This window comes from Capra hircus, chromosome 1 (assembly GCF_001704415.2).
Source record: "Capra hircus breed San Clemente chromosome 1, ASM170441v1, whole genome shotgun sequence".
Lineage (NCBI taxonomy): Eukaryota > Metazoa > Chordata > Mammalia > Artiodactyla > Bovidae > Capra > Capra hircus.
In genome coordinates, this window is record NC_030808.1 from 134526663 (window position 1) to 134548640 (window position 21978).

The window sequence follows — 21978 nt, forward strand, 5'->3', positions numbered from 1 at the left end:
ACGGGGTAAGGGGCCTAGATGGATTCCAGCAGCTCCTAAGGAGAGCGGAGGTCGCTGGCCGGGGAGGGGCGCAGAGAGTCCAGGAGGCCGGGGCGGCCAGGTCCACAGCGCCGCCTTCCCGGAGGAAGGCGGGGGCGGGGAGGAGGGAGCTGGAGGAGGCGGAGAGCGGAGGAGGGCGGCGCGCTACGAGGTTATTTGTGGTTCGCTTTGATCCCGAGGGGGAACCTGAAACTCTCACATTCCTGGCATAGCAGCCGCCTCCGGCGCGGGCCGACCCTGGGGCTGCGCGCTGGGGCTAAGCCGCCAGAACGTCGGCGCCTCTGCCGAGAGCACACCTCCGCCGCCAAGCTGAGCTGAGCCGGGCCGGGCCGGGCCGTCGGATTTGACCGCTCGGAGCACTCGCTGGCCGCAGCGGTAAGAAAGGCCTCTTGGCGCTTTGGGGAGCGCACGGGGTTGCAGAGACGCGCTCCAGCTCAGCCTTTTCCGGGAGAGGGAGCAGAAGCCGAGCGGACCCTGAGTCCTCCAGGAGCGGTGCGCCTTTGCCCGCAACCGGCGGGGCGAGGGCAGCTCCGTCCTGGGGCGCCTTGCAGGTCCCCTGGGAGCTCTCGCAGGCGGCCGGGGTCCGCTGGGGCTGAAGGAGGGGACAGCCCGTGGGCAGATACGAGTGGGTGTCTGGGAGCACGGATCTGGGAAGGAGGCGCCGCTTGGAGCTCAAATTGCAGGGCCCGGGGGCTAATTTGGTTCGGGGGTGGGGGTTACAGGTGTCTTTCCTCCCTAACTAGCCCAAGAATTCCTCTTTGTCTTCCTTGGAAAATCCTCTCCGGAGCCACGGTCTGGCTCTCACTTAGAAAGAATGCAGCCTGCCGTCCAGCCCGGTGACGTCAGCGCTGGGGCATTTGGAAAACAAAGAGGGCTCGGGAGGGAGGGGGGAGGCGGATCCACGACGCTTAAAGACCTCTCCGGACCACGGCTACCGTCGTCCGCTCCAGGCGCTGTGGCGGCCGCAGGGTGCTCGTGGTCAGCCAGGAGTCCGGGTAGGGCGGGATCCCTGGCTGGGGTGCGATCTGACTTAAAGACCCTCGCTTTGGTTCCTTGGGCCAGAGTGAGCCAAGGTAAAGGCCGGAGTTGTGTGGTTGCTTCTAAGCGGGTGTTTCAGAGAGCCCAGCGCGCTAGCGCAGCAGGGGTGCACGATCCGGGTCGCAGGCGCGGATTTTAGTAACAGCTTAGCTGTGTCCATCTGAGAGATTTGACTGAGACAAACAAGGAATGAAAGGCGCGGGAAGTGCTCCCTGCTCCCAGGCACACTGTTGGGGGAGGAGGAGGGCTGGAATCTGTCCGGAAAACTGCATTCCCCGGTCCTCGGCTGGAGTCAGCCCAGACAGTGTTTAACTTAGGAAATGCCCCCTGGATGAAACGCTAGGGCGAATTGATTCCTGTTTGTTTTGCCTCGGGTAACTCTAGAGTCTTGCATCTTCTGTGTGTGTGCGTGCGCGCCCCGTATATGTGTGTGCCCCCTGTGTGTATGTGTTGGGGGGGGGGTTGGGTAGGAGGGATGATGTGGTCCCGGGAAGTCTGAACACCGAGATGTCCTCTAGACCTATCTCTCCCCAGTTCTGGGCAGCTGGGAGGAGGGAGTGGGTTGGGAATGGCTGCTCTGCCAGCCAGCCAAGCCCTAACTGGAGCCGGGCATTGGGGCTAGCTCTGTGGCAAAGGAGGGGCCACATTCCTCCCACTGTCCTCCTATATACACAGGACCTGTGGAGGTGTGGGTTTTGTTTGGTCTTCCCTGAATCCCAGTTTGGAGGTTTGTGTTGGAGAAGGAGGGGGAAAGGAATCCAGGTGAGGCAGGCAGCCTTCCAGGCCATGAGCCACTGGGAGCGCAGGCTCAGAAGGGAACACCTTCCTCAGGAGACAATCTCCCTGCAGAGTCACCAGCCCCGGGTGCCTGCAGCTCCCGCACTCATTCAGTCATCTCAAGCAGTCTTACCCATGTAGAGATGCTGAGTGCCCATCCCCTCGTACCTAGAGGACCAGCAGGCACTTCCAAGGAGCAAGTGTGTGTGTGGCTGGGGTGGTGATCATAAAATCAGAGACGCCGTGCCAGCCTTTCTTTTTCCTGGAGCACGTGTGCGCTCACTGTCAGTGCACAGACTGTGTGCCTGGCCCACAAACCTTGATGGGCGGCACCTTTTTTGCCTCCTTTTGCAAAACCACTCTTGGTGTAGTCTGTCTCATCTTTCATCCCTTATTCACCGATCCAGATGCATTTTCTCCTTCCTGTTCACCTTGCAGAGTGACTGCCAAGGTCATCCCATGACAGAGAGGGCTCTGCAGGGTAAAGGGTTGTGAGTTAGCTGTGCCAAGGCTATGGTTCAGGCATGCTTCATGCTGTGGGGGCTTTTTGCCTAGGGCTTCTACCGGGCTGGTGTGTGCATGCATGCACGCTCAGTTGTGTCCAGTTCTTTGCAACCCTGTGGACTGTAGCCCACCAGGCTCCTCTGTCCCTGGGATTTTTCAGGCAAGAATACTGGAGTGGGTTGCCATTTCCTACTCCAGGGAATCTTCCTAACTCAGGAATCCATCCCATGTCTCTTGTGTCTCCTGCATTAGCAGGTAGATTCTTTACCACATCTACTGGGCGGGACTCATGCTTTATCACCTGTGATAAAGTAGAGGTGGCGCAGTGGTAAAATACCTGCCTGCTAATGCAGGAGACACAAGAGCTTACTGTTTAAAGCTGAGCTAGGCCTGCCCTGGACCTTCTCATCAGGCTCTCTGATGGGAAGCTGACTACAGGAGCCTAAGGTTCCTGGTGTCTAGGTTCCTGGTATCTCTCTCTAGGCACAGTAAGTCTCCATGAATATGATTATAATGGCAGTCCTTTGCCAAGGATTTACAGCTCACTGGGAGCTCAATAGCCATTGCCTCTTAATTCTCAACTCCATGAAGCTAGCGTTATTTCCCTATTTCCAATGGAGAAACTGAGGCTCAGAGGTTAGGTGACTTGCCTGAATCAGCAGGTGGCAGCATTGGCAGTCTGACGGGCACGTGTGCCCCTTCATCAGACAGTAGTGGAAAGTCCCCACTTTTCCCATGTGCTCCCACTGAGTGCTCTTCTTTTTCTCCTCCTCAGGTGCCCTGGGGCCAGGTGCCACTGGCCTTTGTCCAGGTGGGTGTGTGCAAGCCCAGGGAGCATGAGGACGCTGGAAGACTCCTCAGGTACGGTCCTGCACCGCCTCATCCAGGAACAGCTGCGCTATGGCAACCTGACTGAGACCCGCACACTGCTGGCCATCCAGCAACAGGCCCTGCGCGGTGGGGCCGGGGCTGGGGGCACAGGAAGCCCCCAGGCCCCCATGGAGATCACGGCACCAGAGGACAGTCAGGTGCTGCAGCAGGCCACGAGGCAGGAACCCCAGGGCCAGGAGCACCAGGGCACCGAGACCCACCTGGCAGAGAACGGCCTCTACCGCCTGTGCCCGCAGCCTGGCAAGGGCGAGGAGCTGCCCACCTATGAGGAGGCCAAAGCCCACTCACAGTACTATGCCTCCCAGCAGGCGGGGCCCTGGCCACACGTGGGGGACCGGGATCCCCGCGGGCCCCCGGGAGGCAGCCGGAGGCAGGATGAGGCCCTGCGCGAGCTGAGGCACGGGCACGTGCGCTCCCTGAGCGAGCGACTCCTGCAGCTGTCCCTGGAGAGGAACGGGGCCCGCACCCCCAGCCACATGAGTGCCTCTCACAGCTTCCCCCAGCTGGCCCGCAACCAGCAGGGCCCCCCAGCCAGGGGCGCCCCCACTGCCGAGGGCCCGGAGCCGCGAGGACCTCCACCTCAGTACCCACACGTCATGCTAGCTCACGAGACCACCTCTGCCGTCACTGACCCGCGGTATCGTGCCCGTGGCAGTCCACACTTCCAGCATGCGGAAGTCAGGTAACGGCCCACCTCGGTCTTCAGGCTCTTGGCTTCCTTCCAGTGTAGTTTTCCCAGGGTGAAGAGCCTCCCGGAGGCTGGTGAGCTCCAGAGGGAGGCTGATGATACCCTCTCCCTCCCAAGATGGGAGCTAATGCTGGAAGGAAAGAGGGATTTAGCCAGGGTCACATGAGAACTTAGCAGCATCCCTTGCTTTAATTCCGAGACAGACACCATTGCCTAATTGGCTGTGACCTTCAAGTAACTAGGGTTCTCAGGGGCTGTCAGTTAGAGCAGGGAGCTAAAGGTTAGATTTCAGAAAGAACTTGCAAGGACTAGAGTTGGGAATCTTTCCCAAGTTAAGTGGGGAGAAGGTGGGACCTCCTCTGGAAGCTTCTAGAAACAGAAGAAGTCTTTTCTTCCTTGCTGTCCATGATTTTTGGGAGGCATTCCTAAGTGGGGGCAAGAAAGTAAGGACCAGATGGCCTCCGTAGAGATCTCTCCTCCCTTACACAAGGGCGGGAGCTGCCCTGGAACTGCCATTCATTTCCGTTCATGTCCTTCTGTGTGGTCCATGGGGCAGGAGCCTGGGAGAAGGTTCTTGTTCCAGAAGCCCCTTTATGTGGAGGCTCCAGAGTAGCTGTGGGGGAGGGGAGGGGTGTGGGGGTGTGTGGGGGGACTCAGCTTTTAATTCTGAGAGCAAAGGGAAGCCTTTAGAGGATGTGATTTGGCGTCCCTTTTCAAAAAGGTTCCTCTGTTTCTTGTAGAGAATGGATTCTAGGGGCATGAATGGAAGCAGGGATGCACAGGAGGGGCAGGAAGCCCAGAGAGTTTTCAGAAATAAGGTTCCTAGAAATGAGGCTCTCGTTTGGCCCAGGACCTTCTGAGAAGCTGGCACACGCCCTTTTCACACGCCCTTAATTCCCCCCCACCCCCCACCCCACACACAGGGGTCCAGGAAACCCCAGTGGAGGGGCCTGAAGGCTTGCAGACCCCCTTCCTCTGGTGCCCCAAGGTTCAAGTCTGGTTTTGTTCGTGCCTGCTGAGTCCTCATTTAGTCACCTGCTTTGCCACGGTGCAACCTTGCCCGGGAAAGAGGCCTTTCTCTGCTCTCGAGAAATGAGTGACGTGATGGCTCTGGAATGGAGGCGCCAGAGGACTGAGCCTGTGGGGTTTTGCCAGCCTCAAGGCCCCCCTGCCTTACCTCCCTTCTCAGGGCTTGGTCCTGGAAGAGTTTCAGAAGCTGAGTCGTGGTTTCTTCTTTGGACCATGCTCACTGAGCCCTGTCAGGAAAAGATAATGTCGTGGAAAGGAAGTCGACTGTTTGCTGGAGAACAAAAAAAATGGGGGAGTGGGGGGTGGGGAGCAAGTGTGAAGGAAAGGAGGCTCTATTCTCTCGGAGAGCCCAGTCATCCCCAAAGAATGCCATTTGTGTCTGCCTGGCCGGGAGCAGGGGAGCGGGTTGGAGGGAGCCACATTCAGCAGCGCAGGGGGAGTTTGCATATTCCAGTGGGGTACCCTCTTAGCTCTCACTGGAAGCTCTACCTTGGACAGGAAAAGAAATACATCTGCCAGCTTCTCCTTCAGCCAATCTGGTGAAGACTGTTTGCTGGGAACTGGCGGTGGGACTTAGCCTTGGGTCTAAGAAGAGCAGGGCAGCTCGAGTCTGGAAGGGGAAGGATGAGGGCACGGGCAGCCATGGGTTCTGAGGCGATGGATTCGTCTGTGGCTTCTGGGACTTGGGAAAGCTCCTGGTGAAACTGAGGCAGTCTAATTCTCTTACATCGGAGCCACAGGGCCCCAGAAAAGCTGTGTGACCCCACATGCTTGACGGTGGGACCTTGAGGGTGAAGACCTTGACACGGGACCCCAGTATCAGAGGCCAGGAGAACACTGTCCCTAACCTCAGGCTATTGTAATAGTTCACAGGTGGCCCCTTCACCCTGGATAATCCACTGTTCGGGTCACATTTACTCTCTGAGCAGAGAGTAGGCTGTGGTCTCCATGAGAAGAGACAGAGGGTAGGCTGTCACTGTGGAGATGCCCACTGCAGGCCCAGCACTCTGCCAGGCAGATGTGGCCTGACAACCTGCCTGAGGCTAGAGACTCTCACCCTCCAGGCTGAGCATGGGCCCGTGCACCATGGCCTCAAACACTGGAGCCGGAATTTGAATGCCTGATCTGTCAGACTGGAGCCCAGACTCAGCCTGACATCTGTCTCACCACTCTAACCTTAGCCACAGTCTTCTAAAAATGTTTCTTCAAGGGGTGACGGGACTCAAAATAGGAGGGAGAAGAAGCGAGTGTGCTGCGTGGGCAGGTGTGCATGGAGGGCCTGACAGCAGCAGTGAGAACAGACACAGGGTAGCTGCTGGGGCCCAGGGGCCTGGAAGGTTGTGAGTTTCAGTCATGATGAGTGTGACCTCCAGATTCAAAAAGAGCTGCCTATGGCTGGGACTATTCAGGCTGATCCCCAAGGCCTGGACCACAGGAGGCTGGGCATGAAATACGTGTGCTGATGGTAATGCCCTGCAGCCCTGCTTCCCTGGTCCTTGAGGGTCTTGGGGACACCATGTGGAAAGGCCTTGCCTAGAGGTTACTGCCTAATGCTGCAGGAAAGCTGTCTGCCTGGGAGGGCTAGGGCAATTCTTTGTGGCTCCGTGGTCTCTGAGGACCGTCCCTTCTGTCCCCCAGGATCCTGCAGGCCCAGGTGCCCCCTGTGTTCCTCTCGCAGCAGCAGCAGCAGCAGTACCAATACTTGCAGCAGCCTCAGGAGCGCCACCCGCCCCCACACCTGGCCGCCCTCAGCCCTCCTGGGGTGGAGGGCCCGGCAAGCACCCAGGCCTCTTTGGCCACCTCAGGCGGTGCACACCTGGCCCAGATGGAGACTGTGCTAAGGGAGAACGCCAGGCTGCAGAGAGACAATGAGAGATTGCAGAGGGAGCTGGAGAGCACGGTGGAGAAGGCTGGCCGCATCGAGAAGGTAAGCCCTGCTGAGGCCTCAGAGAAGCAGCAGCGGGCAATAAGGGAACCCCAACAGGGCTGACCAGGGAGGGGGCTGTCAGAAGGGAGGCAGAGGAGTCTAAAAGCTGGTCTGGCTGGGCTTCTCAGCTGCCCCTGGGGGACCCCCCCCCCCCATCCCTCCTGCACCCTTCCCTGGCTGACTCCAGACAGCTGGGGAGCAGCCGGCAGAGCAGGCCCAGAGCACGAGCAGTTGCTGCCCAGTGGTGGTTAGAAAGAGCCCATTCACCGACTCCCTCATGGTCGCACCCTTTCCCTGCACACGCCCCCTCCCGTGGACACCTCCCACAGAGAGCCCTTTGTATCCCCCACACAACAGCAAGTCTGTTCCAGGCCAGCCCTGGTCACAGAGAAAGCCCCTCCTCTTGGCAAAAAACGAGCGACTTATTGGAATCACGGGCCAGCTAGGAGCACGTGCAGAACCTGCCAGCTGCCAAGTGGGTGGGGCATCCGGGGCCAGGCTGGCCCTGTTGGGGGATGGCTGGAGAGGCACATACTCCAGGCAGCTCAGGCTGGATCCGGTGCTGAGTTCTGAGTGAAGGGGCACCAGCTGTGCACTCAGCCTTAGCAGGTAGCCTTAGGCTTTCTGTGACTGTGCATGGTCTCCAAGATAGGTCCACCCCCACAGACCACAGTTGGAGCCTCAGGGCCTGATCCTGGTCCATTGTGCTCAAATTTCTCACTAGAAGCCAAAGAAAAGGAAAATGCTTCTTTCTGGACACTAGGCACCAGGGAGCTGCCCTCAGTCACCCTGGACGCAGCTCCTTTCAGAGAACGTGGCCTTGTGTTCACTCAGCACCTTGGGACAGTTGAAGGGACCCTGGCTTGCCTGTTCCAGCAGTCTGGTCCCTCTCTGGAGGCCACAGGCTGCACCCTGTCCCTCTCAGGCTAGGTGGGTTTCTGCTGTGGCTTTGTCTCTTCTCTCTCACTCTTTCTGATGGAGAGTCAGCAATCAACCCTGGCCTAAGGAGGGGACCTTGATCCCATTGCCACCCTGGGAGCTCTCCCCTTCCTTCAGCTCTGCTCTCTGCCTCTTGCAGCTGGAGAGCGAAATCCAGCGGCTCTCCGAGGCCCACGAGAGCCTAACAAGGGCCTCTTCCAAGCGAGAGGCCCTGGAGAAGACCATGCGGAACAAGATGGACAGTGAGATGAGGCGGCTGCAGGACTTCAACCGGGATCTTAGAGGTGAGGACCGCTCACGCAGGTGGAGGGACAGGGACCACCTATGGACAGCTTGATTCCACTGTTCTAGGGCATCATTCAGAATCTCTTGCCTCTGCGAAAACAGTACAAATCAATTCAAAGGGGACTCGGCTGAGACTCCTTGGGGGCCACCTCGATAGAGAGATGCTTGTCTCTGTGTTCTAGACCTTGGGGCCCCTCCTGGAGCTCTCCCCTGTGTGGCCCAGGGTGACCCGGGGCTTCCCTATGAGCCTACCCCCAGCTTGGAGAATGTAGCCTGACAGACAGTTCCCTGGGGAGGGGTGCACCTCGGCAGGCAGCTTCACCTGCGCTCAAACCTTTTTCCTTAAAACGTCTTTTCTTCATTTGAAACAGAAAGATTAGAATCTGCAAACCGCCGCCTGGCAAGCAAGACGCAGGAGGCCCAGGCAGGCAGTCAGGACATGGTGGCCAAGCTGCTGGCTCAGAGTAAGTAGGGGACCCACTCAGGAGCCCAAGCAGAGGTGTGGCTGGTGGAACCAGGAGAGCTCCTCTTGAGGGAGGGTTGGCCTCCTCTGCCAAAGCAGGGCTTGGAGTGTGGGTTTACTGAATGCCCACTATGCACCCATCACTGGACTGGACTCGGGAGGAGCGGCTTCCCAAGGGGAGCAGGATCTGGTTCCCTGTGTACTGGGAAGATCAGGGGTAGAGGGACAGCTGGGGAAGTGTGCTGAGCGTCAGTTCGGTGTCCTCTAGAAGCAGTTGAGGAGAGCCGAGCACTCTGGAAACAGGTGGGATGAGAAAGAAGGAAGAGTCTGAGTCTCCCAGGGCATGGACGTGTGGAAAGCTGGGGAGCATGGTGAGGCTGGGCCATAACAAGTGTTGGCACCAGCCAAAAATGGAGCTCACGAACACCGCAGCCTAAAGAAGGAGGTCAGGAGGGATCCCCTAAAAAGGACAGTCGCAGGCTTCTTGAAGAGCGGATGAGTTCATTGTTGACTGGCACGTGCAGTCACTCATTTGTTCCCTGGCGCAGCCATGCTGAGCCCCTGGCAGGTGTGCAGCAGAGAGGGAACAGGTCAGGAAGGGGCCAGCACAAGGTCAAGAGAGGTAGGGAGCTTGAGGAAGGAGCAGGGTCTTCCCACCATGGATTCCAAGGAACAAGCATGGCCTGGCCCTGGAGGCCAGCGATGAGGGGGGGGGCAGTCCCCAGCACCCTGAGAGAGAGGTTTTGTGGGGTGGCAGGTGAAGCAGCAGCAGGATAGCTCTAGTGGAGGTGGAAGCGGTTTGAAGGAAGGGGGGACAAAGGAAGCCACCAACTCAATAGTAGGAAGAAGCTGTAGCCATCAGAGAGGCAGTTATTGATAAGCTCCTCCTTTATGCTCTTACTGCCTGCTATAGTGATGTTTGAGTGTTTGCAAAGGCGTGCACTGGGGCAGCTGGAGTCTGAACAAGGATGCCTTCTATGAAGGAGGAACCCCTCCAAAAGCTTACTGAGCTTAAGCTAGATGGTTGGGGGTGTCTGGAAGCAGAGAGGCAGCTTGAAGACTGAGCTCTGGCTAGCAGCACCTACCTCCTTCAAGCAGGGCTCAGGCCTGGACAGGGTGGCCCCCAAAGGGAATGGGGGAATGCAACACTGAAGGGCTGAGGGTTGAGGGTGGGAAGGAGGAGATGACTGAAGGTCTGTGGGAGGGAGGGGATGGTGGTAAGGGCTGGGGAGTGGGGATAGCCCTGGGGGGGTCTTATCATTGTCCAGAGAGGATGGGTTGCTGGAAAGGGGCAGAATGGGGCCAGGCTTTGCCAAAGAAAGGAAGTCACAGCGGGTTCCTGGGAGCAGGCAGGGGAGGGGCCCAGGGCCGGCCAGCCTGGAGGCGTTTCCGCTCCCTGGGGAGTGGGGCTGTTCTTGGCTCCCGCCTGGAGCCATTAATCTCGAAGCAGCGGGTGACCTGGATGCCGGGCATTCCTGAGCCCGGGCTGTTCCGCTGCGCGCGCCTCCCCCTCCCCCTGCACTCCTGCCTGCGCCCCGCCCGCCACGCTCGGGAGGAGGGACCGTGGGACAAAGAGACTGGGACTTGCTGGTGGGGCCTCACTGCCCCCATGGAAGGCCTCTTGCTCCCTCCACTGCTCCCCAGCCCATGGCCCCCCTCTGTGTCTCTCGAATCTGCTCCCACCCCAGCCTGGAGGCGGTGGCACCCTCCCCCCAGAGTTTTATCCTGGTGGCTGGGGATGGCCAAGGTCTCAAGCCTCCGAGCTCTACCAGGGCCTTCAAAGTGTTAGTTGCTCAGTCGCTTACGACTATTTGCGATCCCATAGACTGTAGCCGGCCAGGCTCCTCTGTCCATGGGATTTCCCAGGCAAGAATAATGGAGTGGGTTGCCATTCCCTTCTCCAGGGCACCTTCCTGACCCAGGGATCAAACCTGAGTCTCCTCATTTTAGGCTGATTCTTTACTGTCCGAACCACCAGGGAAGCCACCAGGGTATTAGAGGTGTGCAAGGCAGCAGGAACCTTCTGGAATCCAAAGGCTGGGCCCTTGGTACCGTCCCCAAGGGCTGAGGAAAGCCAAACTACCCTTCCTTGCTCCTGACATCCAGAAGCAAGAATCCTCAGGGAAAATGTCTGTGGTTGAGCTCACCTGTTTTCCAGAGTTAGCGCTAGTAGGAGACTGTGGCCCCGATCACCAGTGCCATCTGCTTTCCTAGTAGGCAAGCAGTACAGACTCCCAGCTCTGGTCAGGCCCTGCCCACCCTGGGCATCTGGCCATGAGTCCTGAGGCCTGGTTCTCCCAGCCGAGTCCCCTTTGGGGACTTCTCACCCGAACCTCAGATTCTGAGGCTGTAAGATGGGACCATTTATGACTGGGATGAGCTGCCAGCCTCCAGCTAACTCTATAAGCTGTCCATCTCTGTGAAGCCTCCCAGGACAGGGCCATTGTCTCTGGGCCCAAAGTCCCAGTCAACACTCCTGCCTGCCCCCTCCACCCCATCCAGGTGTCAGGCCAGCTCAGGATGAGAGGCCCAGTGTTACTGAGTTTCGCCAACTTTTCCCTTCACCCCAAAGAATGAGGTGGGCCTGGGCCCAGCCTTCAAAAATTCAGAGTGAACCAGAGCTGACCTGGGTGGCCTGTGTCCTCTTTCTCTTCCCCAGGGCCTTGTGTAATTCTCTTCTGTTCCAGAGTCTATACTGTCCTATCTGATAGGTATTTAGCCACACGTGGCCCAAAGATTAAAATTAATTAAAATGAAATAAAATGAAAAATTTGACTCCTCCCTGGCACTAGCCACATTGCAAGTGCTCACTGGCCACATGTGCCTAGTGGCTGCTGCCCTGCTTGGCACAGCATAGAGCAAGTCCATTACAGTAGAAAATTCCACTCTGCTGTGACAGTGCTGCTGTAGAGATGGTGCCTTTTGAGTCCATCAGGCAGGCCCCATGACAGGTCCCCCTCTGCCTTCCAGCAGGGCAGGCAGCCTGCACACTAGGGGTGGGGTGGGGTGCCTGGTTTCACAGAATAAGCTCTGAGGCCTCTTGAGTACGAGGGCCTCACGCCATACCCAAGCAGCCTGGTTCTTCAGAGGCAGGCTAACTTTGATCACCACCTGGTAGCACCATTCACCTCCTATGATTCTTCCTCTTGAAGGTGGGGATCCCAGATCCCAGACTGTCATTGGAGGCTTCAGGGGAATAAGATGTGTAGATGCCTGACTCCTGGGGCAGCACACGGTGCTTCTCCCACTTGGATGATGACCACGTGACAGTCCACCTGAGCCTCTGTTTTCTCATCTGGAGATGGGCATCGCAGTTCCTGCCTGCCCAGTCTCTAGTATCACCATGAAGCTGGAGGGAAGTTGTGAATGTGTTTTGGAGGTGTGACACCCAGCACAGGTGGAGAGTGTCTCGCTCTCTCCCGGCAAGGCCACGTCCCAGCAGAGAAGCAGTGTGGCCCAGTTATCACTGCAAGAGTCCTGGTCTGACATTCCCATTTGCTCAGGCCTTAACCTAAACTTCAGTTTCCTGGCCCATACAACGGGGTTAATAAGGGTACCTAACTCCTGTGTTACTGAGAAGATGCAGTCAAGCTTGAGCAGCGGTCAGCACAGAGCGTGGCACGTGGTGGGTACTCTGTGGGGCAGCGAGGGAGCTGCCGCCCCTGACCGGGCCCCTCCCTCTCTCGCTGCAGGCTATGAGCAGCAGCAGGAGCAGGAGCAGCTAGAGCGGGAGATGGCACTGCTGCGCGGAGCCATCGAGGACCAGCGGCGGCGGGCCGAGCTGCTGGAGCAGGCCCTGAGCAACGCACAGGGCCGGGCGGCAAGAGCTGAGGAGGAGCTACGAAGGAAGCAGGCCTACGTGGAGAAGGTGGAGCGGCTACAGCAGGCCCTGGGGCAGCTGCAGGCTGCCTGCGAGAAGCGTGAGCAGCTGGAACTACGTCTGCGGACGCGCCTGGAGCAGGAACTCAAGGCCCTTCGTGCACAGCAGGTGAGCTGGGAAGACCCCAGGAGCCCCTGTTGAGATCCAGGCCGAGCCCTCTTGGAAAGTTAGGACCACCTGGGCCAACCTTACGGAAGTCCCCTCCTGGCCCATCAGTCTCAGCAGAAGCCTTGCCCCTTGACCATGTGCCGACCTCAGGGACTCGAGCCTTGGGCCTCTATCCTCAGCAGCAGCTGGGATTGGCACCCTTGGTCTCTGGAGAAAGTCTCTCAGGAGCTGTGATGGAGGGGACTGCTGCTGCTGCTGCGTCACTTCAGTTGTGTCCAACTCTGTGCGACCCCATAGATGGCAGTCCACCAGGCTCCCCCATCCCTGGGATTCTCCAGGCAAGAACACTGGAGTGGGTTGCCATTTCCTTCTCCAATGCATGAAAGTGAAAAGTGAAAGTGAGGTCGCTCAGTTGTGTCCAACTCTTAGCGACCCCGTGGACTGCAGCCTATCAGGCTTGAGTGCTGGAGTGGGGACTAGCCAGCTCTTATATGTCTCCCCAAGATCGGAGGTGGGGAAGATAGTCACCCAGATCCTGGGCCTTTATCCTCACTTTGGACTGTGTAAATAGCTCTCGTGTTTATAGACCAGATAGAGTCCTGTCTCCACTCCTAGCCTCACCCTTCCCACAGAGGCAGGGTGACCAGAGCTCCTGGATTGCCGGGGTCTGTCCTGTTTACACCAGTTGTCCCATGTCATTAAGTCACCCCTTCCCCAGTTTGGAGGACAGTGTATATGGTCACTATGCAAAAGCAAACCCAATCTCCTCTGCACCTTTGGCCACAGGATCTGGGGCAAGGCTGTGGGGCCCTGTGGCTCCCCTCTGTCTCCAGCTGGAAGCAGGCTGTGCAGAGTGCGTGGTGCCAGCTGACCAAGCACTGGCCTCAGATTCCTCACGTGGCAGTGAGGACCTGCAGCCAACACACCCCACCCTCCACCCCTGACCACGGTACCCCTCTCTCCGCAGAGACAGGCAGGCCCCCCCGGAGGTGGCGGTGGCAGTGGTGGGACCCCGGAGCTCAGTGCGCTGCGGCTGTCGGAGCAGTTGCGGGAGAAGGAGGAACAGGTGCTGGCGCTGGAAGCTGACATGACCAAGTGGGAACAGAAGTACTTGGAGGAACGTGCCATGAGGCAGTTCGCCATGGATGCGGCCGCCACGGCTGCCGCCCAGCGCGACACCACTCTCATCCGGCACTCGCCCCAGCCCTCGCCCAGCAGCAGCTTCAACGAGGGCCTGCTCACCGGGGGCCACAGGCATCAGGAGATGGAAAGCAGGTTGGACACTGCAGGCCTGGTACCTGGGACAGGGGGTAGGGGTAGGCGTAGGGTGGGATTTGTCCAGCCCTTGCCTGGGCCTTAGGGCTTCCCTGGTAGCTCAGACAGGTAAGAGTCTGCCTGCAGTGCAGGAGACTGGGGTTCAGTCCCTGGGTTGGGAAGATCCCCTGGAGAAAGAAGGAAATGGCAAGCCACTTCGGTATTCTGGCCTAGAGAATTCTATGGACAGAAGAGCCTGGCGGGCTACAGTCCATAGGGTCACAGGTTGGACACGACTGAGCGACTTCATTTCTTTTCTTTGCCTCGTCTTTAATCCATGATAAACACCCCTCACTCCGCCCAGCCTAACAATCCCTCCTACTTCTGAGCTGACCCCCTGCTTTAGGCCCAGCTGGCATTACAGGCTATTCTTTCTCAGAGGTGCCAACCAAGTTGTTGGTCTGCCCAAGAGACTCCACTCTTGGATGATACCCGAGGCTTCAGGCCTCTACCTGCTCCCCTACTCCCACCATGTAAATCAGAGAATTAGACTTTCCTACCCTACATGCCAGGTACCACCCCAGAACAAATGTGGCCTAGGCCCCTGGCCTGTGGGGAGCTGGTATTTTCTCTCCAGAGACAAATTAGAGGCCCCACAGGATTTCCATTTGACCTCTTCCTGGCTCAAAAACACAAGCAGTCGACTTAGCTCCCTTGATCAACAGCCCTGGGGATGGCCCTCTAGGACAGGGTTTGTGCCACTACCGTCATCAGATGAACCCAGAACCTATCTCTGGGTTTGCCAGTGTGGGAACGGCCCAGCCCCTCAGGCACTGGTAGTTTTCAAAGCATCCCATTGCAGAGCTCTGATGGCACTTCTGAAGGCCCCATCCTGGCCCCTGCTGCAAGGCCAGGAGAGCCCAGCCTGGCTTTAAGGAAAGCTTTCCCTCCAACTTCCACGAGGCGGGGAGGGTGGAAGCCACAGGATCTGTGGGTCTGAAGATGTAAACATGGCCTCTCACCCCTCAGGTTAAAGGTGCTCCATGCTCAGATCCTGGAGAAGGATGCCGTGATCAAGGTCCTTCAGCAGCGCTCCAGGAAAGACCCTGGCAAGGTCACCCCAGGCTCCCTGAGGCCTGCCAAGTCGGTGCCATCTATCTTCGTGGCTGCAGCAGCGGGGACCCAGGGCTGGCAAGGACACTTCTCCGGTGAGCAGCAGGTGGATACCTCTGCCCAGCTGGCTGCAGGTGAGAGGAGATGGGTGGGCAACAGAGGCTAGGTTGTGCTCAGGCCTTTCCTGCCAGAACTGAAGCTTGGAGGAGCTAGGGGTCCCAACTCCTCACCCAGGGGAGCCGGCTTACACTCTGGCTCTAGTGACCTTGCAGCCCGCAGCTGTCCCCTGGTGTGACAAGGCAGGCTGAAGCCCCTGTCTCTGGAAATTCCACCACCCTGGCCCCAGCCACTCACCATCAAAGTTAAAATAAGCTTCCCCTGCAGAGGTACCTTCTGGGCCAGCACTTCCACTTTTCCTCCTAAGCAGACACCACAGAAATCCAGGAATCCTTACTGTTTTAAGATTTAATCTACAACCTTTTAAGAAAGCTTCTTCCACTCCAAGCTTTTGGAACCCAATCCTGTTTGGAAACAGGAGTGTAATCAAAGTTCTTGCAAATCAACAGCAACTAGCATCCCCAGGAGGTGTCGTTAAGTTAGGGTATTCTTCATGGGGGCTACATACTGTGGACAGGTCAGTAACTGAAACTCCTGCCTTCCTAGCAGACAGGGCCCCGCTGGAGGAGCCTGTGGCTGTGGCTCCCCTCGCTGCCCACGCCAAACATGGGAGCAGGGATGGGAGCACCCAGACTGATGGCCCCCCGGACAGCCTGGAGCCTGACAGCCTTTTGGGGAGCAGCAGTGGCCAGAGAACAGCCTCACTGGGTAAGTCACCCCCAACTTTTGTGGGAGGCTGAGGGCACCCTGGGGTGTGAATCCCACCCCGACTCAATGCCCACACTCCACGGGGAGCCCTACACAGGGAGGGTGAGCAGAATGTGGGACCCACCTCAGTACCGGGGAGAGATATAGGAATAGGGGAACTGGAGACCCTAATTACAAACAGATCTACCTGGGAAGCCCTTTATCTCCTCTTAAGAAGTCTTCCTTACATCTTTAATGGCCAATCTGAACATTTAAGATCGTGGAGCTTGGCACTCCCAAGTTAGAAGACTTTGTTTTAAGACTCCCAAGTTAGAAGACTTTGTTTTAAGAGTCCCGGAAGGAGAAATTTGAGAAGACGCCCTTGAATGTGTTTGCTCTCTTTCACAGTAGCCTTTGCATAGTTGCCTGTGCCTCACCGGCTCGGAAAACCACAGGCATGAAAAGAATGTGGCAGCCTCCCTCCCTCAGGGCTCTCCACCCTCCCTCCAAGCCCTCCAACCAGTTCCTAGTTATAAACATTGCATCTTCCACTCTGGAGGCTGGTGGTCTGGATGGAGAGCTGGGAGGGAGCAGAGCTCTGTGACTGGTTGGCCAAGTTATGGGGACCTGGGCAGCTGAGGTGGGAAAAGTTGGTGAAGACAGAGCCTATCTTTAAAATGTTACCCGATTTAAAAGAGCAGTCTAGTAACCCTCGTTGCCATGTGCCTGGGCTCTTATCTCTCCAGATTCTGTTGCTACGTCCAGAGTCCAGGACTTTTCTGACATGGTGGAGATACTGATCTGAAGGAGGTGGTGCCGTGGGGACTCTGAACCATTTCCTGCTGCCCTCTGCCACACAGCCGTTCCAGCAGGATGCTGCCTGGGAGAGGGGAGCTGTGAGCACCGGTCCCCGCAGAAGACCCTGTTTCTTAGCCCCATGCTCCTCCTGGGCCCATGCAGCATGAGGCCTAGACCTTTACCTGGCTTGCTGCCAGGGTAGCAATTGAAGGCTCAGAAGGGAGTAGTGCACCCACACTGGGCACTCGGGCAGGGAGGGAGGGGATGCGTTGATTTGGTGGCTGGTTTCCAAGGATGGCTGCCCGTGGACTCCAGGTGGACTGGTTTAATAGGCCTGGCTCAGTGTGGTCCCTCCAACTCCATCTGCTCCTCAGCTCCTCACTGCCTCCTGGGCATCACCCGGACTTGAATCTTGGCAGCCTGTTGAGCGTGTTAGTCCTGCAGAGGCCGCAGCGTCACCCGTACTGTGGAGAGGACTGGGCTGTGCCGTGCAGTTTGTACATAATTCCCTTTCTTGTGAAATAGAAGATTGAAGTGGGCTGCGTCAGATTCACCCCCTCATTCCATGCTCCCAGCCCCGCTGCCTCGGTTCCTTCCCAGCTATCTCCCCTTCTCAAGTCCTTGGTCCATGGATTTTGTTACTGCTTGATCCACGGGATATTGGCTGCTTAATCCCCATCTTGAGCCCTGTTTGAAATGCCCAAGGGACCCACCACCAGCCTCTTGAAATGGCTCCACAGCTCCTGTCCCTGGGACAGCTTGTCAGTTTGGCTATGAACCCTGAGCTAGATGAAGTCCGCCACCACACAGGTCTGCCATGGTGGGCTTCCCAGCACCAGTTCTCTGAAAGGAAGCTGGAGAGATGGCCTTGTTCTCATCAGAGTCTTTGTTCCCCCTGGAGGCACTGGGAGAGGGAGATAGGCTGGTGAAAACTAGTCTATGAGCTGTAAGACGTGACTCAAATGGTCCTCTGAATGGAGCCCCCGTCACAGCATGGCGCCCTGAGGCTGGCTCCTCAAGCCGCCAGTGCGCAGCACCCTGAAACAGGGCCAGGGCTTGGGAACTGGAGTGATGTGTCTGAGAGCAGCCTGCCAGTAGCAGTGACTTTTACTTCTGGTCTTAAAGAGTCTCCCAACTCAGCCCCATGAGTGACTGGTGGGTTTTAGTGGTTTGTCTCGGCTGTTTTTAGTTCTCCGTGAGTCTTTGTTTTTGTTTTTCTTTTACTGTTTTTAGGTTTTTGTATGTGTTATTTTATTCCTATGGTTCCTCAAGTTTCCTTTTTAAACATTCGCATTTGCTGGACAATTGCATATTTTTTTAAATCCCCCTACCCCTCTGTAAAACTGAAAAATGCATTTGGTTCATGTGCATTGTTTACAAAACAAAAAGAAAAAAAGAGAGAAAAAGGCAAAAAAATATTGTGAAAGAAAAAAAAACAACTTAATATATTTTGGATTAATATTTGGTATTTCTTTTTAAAGTATTTTTTTGTGCTGTGAACATTTTCTGCCAAAGACCATGATGTGTGTCTGTATGTTTAAGTTATCGTGAATATTTAAAATGTAAACATGGCTGTTTTGTTATGCCACCCTGTACTAGGATTGCTGCTGCATTCCACTGGGTATAACAGTATTTTAATAAAAAAAATTTTTTTTTAATTAAAAGCACTGTGTTTGTACAAGTGAGAGACTGCACTGAGGGGTAAAGGAGAGAGGGAAGGGACTTTGGGAGGGGGCCTCCCATGTCATAGTCCCGACCGCTCTCAACACCGAGCTGCACCCCAACTTGTCCACCCTATGCTCCTGGGCGCCTTGGTTCTTAAACACTGACCAGATTATGTCCATAAGCCACCAGCTCGGTAACTGCTGTCTCTCATAGGAAAAGAGTGAAGGGTGCTGGTTTCCATTTTCTGGTAGTGGGAAACCTTGGGGCAAGGCAGGTCCCTCCTTAATTGCAAAGCTTGGAAGACACACAGTGTAATCTCTTCGAGGATCCAAAATTCCTGTAAATTTTGTGAGGCTGCATGAAGAGGAGGGTTGGAATGAGGATGTGATTGGCTTTCCACTTTCCAGAGAACATTTCTCTCAATCTGGGAGGGTCTGGCAGGGGGGCAGCCTCCTCAGATAGCTTTGTCCTAAACAGCTTTGTTTGGCCACATGCTGTGGTTACTCCACAGTAGGCCAAGGTGTCCGAAGGTGGCTTTATCCTTCCCTCCCCCTACCCAGCACAGAGTCCTTGTCTAGGACCATTGGAGAGACAGGGTTCTTCGCTGAGTATACACTGGCAGAGGGTCTTCATGTGCTTGACATAGTTCTGGGCACTGCCTCCTTCCCAAGCTGTGGCATCACCACTCCTGCCCCAGGCCCAGCAAAGCATACCACTCCAATCCACAAAAGAAAACCATCCCTGTATCAGAAACAAAGCCCCTGCCTCTGTGGGCCGGTTGGCACACTAAGGTTCCCCACCAGGATGTGGGCTGGCAGGCAGTGGGCAGCCAGACAGGCCAGTGATGGGAACAGTCACTGCCATGCCCATGAGTGAAGTATTTTTAGGGTAGGTGTAGGGACTCGGCAGCCATGCTGTTTTTGGGTTTTTGTTTTTTTTTTTTAATTGGAGGATAATTGCTTTACAATGTTGTGCTAGTTTCTGCCATACAACATGAATCAGCTATTAGTTCACCTTAGTTCAGTTCAGTTTAGTTCAGTTCAGTTTAATTCAGTTCAGTCGCTCAGTTGTGTCCAACTCTTTGCGACCCCATGGACTGCAGCATGCCAGGCTTTCCTGTCCACCAACTCCCAGAGCTTGCTCAAACTCAACGTCTGTCGACTTTGTGATGCCATCCAGCCATCTCATCGTCTGTCATCCCCTTCTGTCTTCAGTCTTTCCCAGCATAGGGTCTTTTCCAATGACTCAGTCCTTCGCATCAGGTGGCCAAAGTATTGAAGCTTCAGCATCAGTCTTTCCAATGAATATTTAGGACTGATTTCCTTTAGGATCAACTGGATTGATCTCCTTGCTCTCCAAGGGACTCTCAAGAATCTTCTGCACCACAGTTCAAAAAGCATCAATTCTTAGGTGCTCAGCTTTCTTTATCGTCCAACTCTCACATCCATACATGACTATTGGAAAAAGTTTTGACGAGATAGACCTTTGTTGACAAAGTAATGTCTCTGCTTTTTAATATGCTGTCTAGTTTTGTCATAGCTTTTCTTCCAAGGAGCAAGTGTCTTTTAATTTCATGGCTGCAGTGACCATCTGGAGTGATTTTGGAGCCCAGGAAAATTAAAGTCTCTCACTGTTTCCATTGTTTCCCATCTATTTGCCATGAAGTGATGGGACCGGATGCCGTGATCTTTTTTCTGAATGTTGAATTTTAAGCCAGCTTTTTCACTCTCCTCTTTCACTTTCATCAAGAAGCTCTTCAGTTCCTCTTCACTTTCTGCCATAAGAGTGGTGTCATCTGCATATCTGAGGTTATTAATATCTCTCTTGGTAATCTTGATTCCAGCTTGTGCTTCATCCGGCCCGGCATTTTGCATGATGTACTCTGCACATAAGCATGGATCAGCTATATATATACATCCTCTCCCAGCCCCCCGACCCCACCCCCTGTGTCATCACAGACCACCAAGCTGAGCTCCCTGTGCTATGCAGCAGCTTCCCACCAGCTCTATATTTCACACATGGTAATAAGCTCCACATTCAGAAAACTAGGATCATGGCGTCTGGTCCCATCACTTCATGGCAAATAGATGGGGAAACAGTGGAAACAGTGTCAGACTTTATTTTGGGGGGCTCCAAAATCACTACAGATGGTGATTGCAGCCATGAAATTAAAAGACGCTTACTCCTTGGAAGGAAAGTTATGACCAACCTAGACAGCATATTCAAAAGCAAAGACATTACTTTGCCAACAAAGGTCCATCTAGTCTAGGCTATGGTTTTTCCAGTAGTCATGTATGGATGTGAGAGTTGGACTGTGAAGAAAGCTGAGTGCCAAAGAATTGATGCTTTTGAACTGTGGTGTTGGTGTTGGAGAAGACTCTTGAGAGTCCCTTGGACTGCAAGGAGATCCAACCAGTCCATCCTAAAGGAAATCAGTCCTGGGTGTTCTTTGGAAGGAATGATGCTAAAGCTGAAACTCCAGAACTTTGGCCACCTCATGCAAAGAGTTGATTCATTGGAAAAGACCCTGATGCTGGGAGGAATTGGGGGCAGGAGGAGAAGGGGATGACAGAGGATGAGATGGCTGGATGGCATCACGGACTCGATGGACATGAGTCTGAGTGAACTCCGGGAGATGGTGATGGACAGGGAGGCCTGGCATGCTGCGATTCATGGGGTCGCAAACAGTCAGACACGACTGAGCGACTGAACTGAACTGAACTGAACTGAACTGAATGTATATATGGGGGCTTTCCAGATGGCGCAGTGGCTAAAAAAAAGTCCACCTGCCAATGCAGGAGACACAAGAGATACAAGTTCAATCCCTGGGTTGGGAAGATCCCCTGCAGAAGGGCATGGCAACCCACTTCAATATTTTTGCCTGGAAAACTCCATGTCCAGAGGAGACTGGCATGGGGTTGGGAGTCGGACACGACTGAGCAACTGAGCATGCACATAGTATATATATGTCAGCCCTACTCTCAATTCATCCCACCCTCTCCCGCCACTGTGTCCATGTCTGTTCTTTACATCTGCATCTCTCTTTCTGCCCTCAGCATTCATGTTGATGAGTATCTGAGGCAGGATCCTAGAGACTGACCTCCTGAGGCGGCCTTACCTGCCAAAAAGAGATAGAACCAAACAGATAGAGGAATTGGGAACATCCAAGGACTTTTTAGCAACTTTGCTGATAGCGTGTCCCAACACAAGGCACCTCATGTCCATGCTTCCACCCCAGCCCCTGCAGGCCACCTCCCACCAGGCAGGCGCACAGATGCCCATCTCTCCCTAGATTAGGATTTGCTGTGTGGAGTGTGAGTAGGTTGCCCTCCTCAGATGCGGGCCTGGTCCTCAGAGGTGGCCTGAAGGGCAGAGCCGCTGCTCCCATCTGCTTCTCCTGGCCACACCAGCCCACAGAAACATTTGCTAAGGTGTATCCAGACAAAACAGCAGCACCCGCGGCAGGGCATTCCAAAGAACAGCCTGGCAACGAGGTTCCTGTCCACCTCCACCTGCCCCCAAAAGATCCCTGGAGGGCAGCTCAGACCCAGTGCAGTGAGGCCTGATGAGGGCACCATCCTATCCCCAGCACCTTGGTCAGGGGCTTGCAAAGCATCTTTAGGGCCTTTTGCAAGAATTCAGTCCATCAAGAGTGACTTTAGTTTTTCCTCTGCATAGACCAGGTGGTCGAAGAAACCAGTATACCTGGCATACATACGTGTGTGTGTGTATGCGTCTGTACATGTAAGTGCCTGAGTCTGTTCCACAGAGAAAGA

The 21978-nt window shown here is 55.5% G+C and overlaps 1 protein-coding gene across 5 annotated transcripts; it reads left to right on the forward strand.

The window, feature by feature from the left end:
• AMOTL2 (angiomotin like 2) lies at nucleotides 169-18215 on the forward strand. Of its 5 annotated transcripts, none has more exons than XM_018051011.1 (10): nucleotides 169-414; nucleotides 3134-3931; nucleotides 6605-6893; nucleotides 7972-8116; nucleotides 8489-8581; nucleotides 12273-12568; nucleotides 13536-13843; nucleotides 14852-15069; nucleotides 15599-15760; nucleotides 16486-18215. In XM_018051011.1, the coding sequence occupies exons 2-10, from the start codon at nucleotides 3195-3197 to the stop codon at nucleotides 16542-16544; spliced, it is 2307 nt and encodes a 768-aa protein (XP_017906500.1). In that variant the 5' UTR covers nucleotides 169-414; nucleotides 3134-3194; the 3' UTR covers nucleotides 16545-18215. The 5 variants fall into 5 exon arrangements, with proteins under 5 accessions (XP_017906500.1, XP_017906521.1, XP_017906506.1 ...); XM_018051032.1 differs by having other exon boundaries at nucleotides 216-414; nucleotides 15602-15760; XM_018051017.1 differs by lacking the exon at nucleotides 169-414 and adding an exon at nucleotides 1011-1112.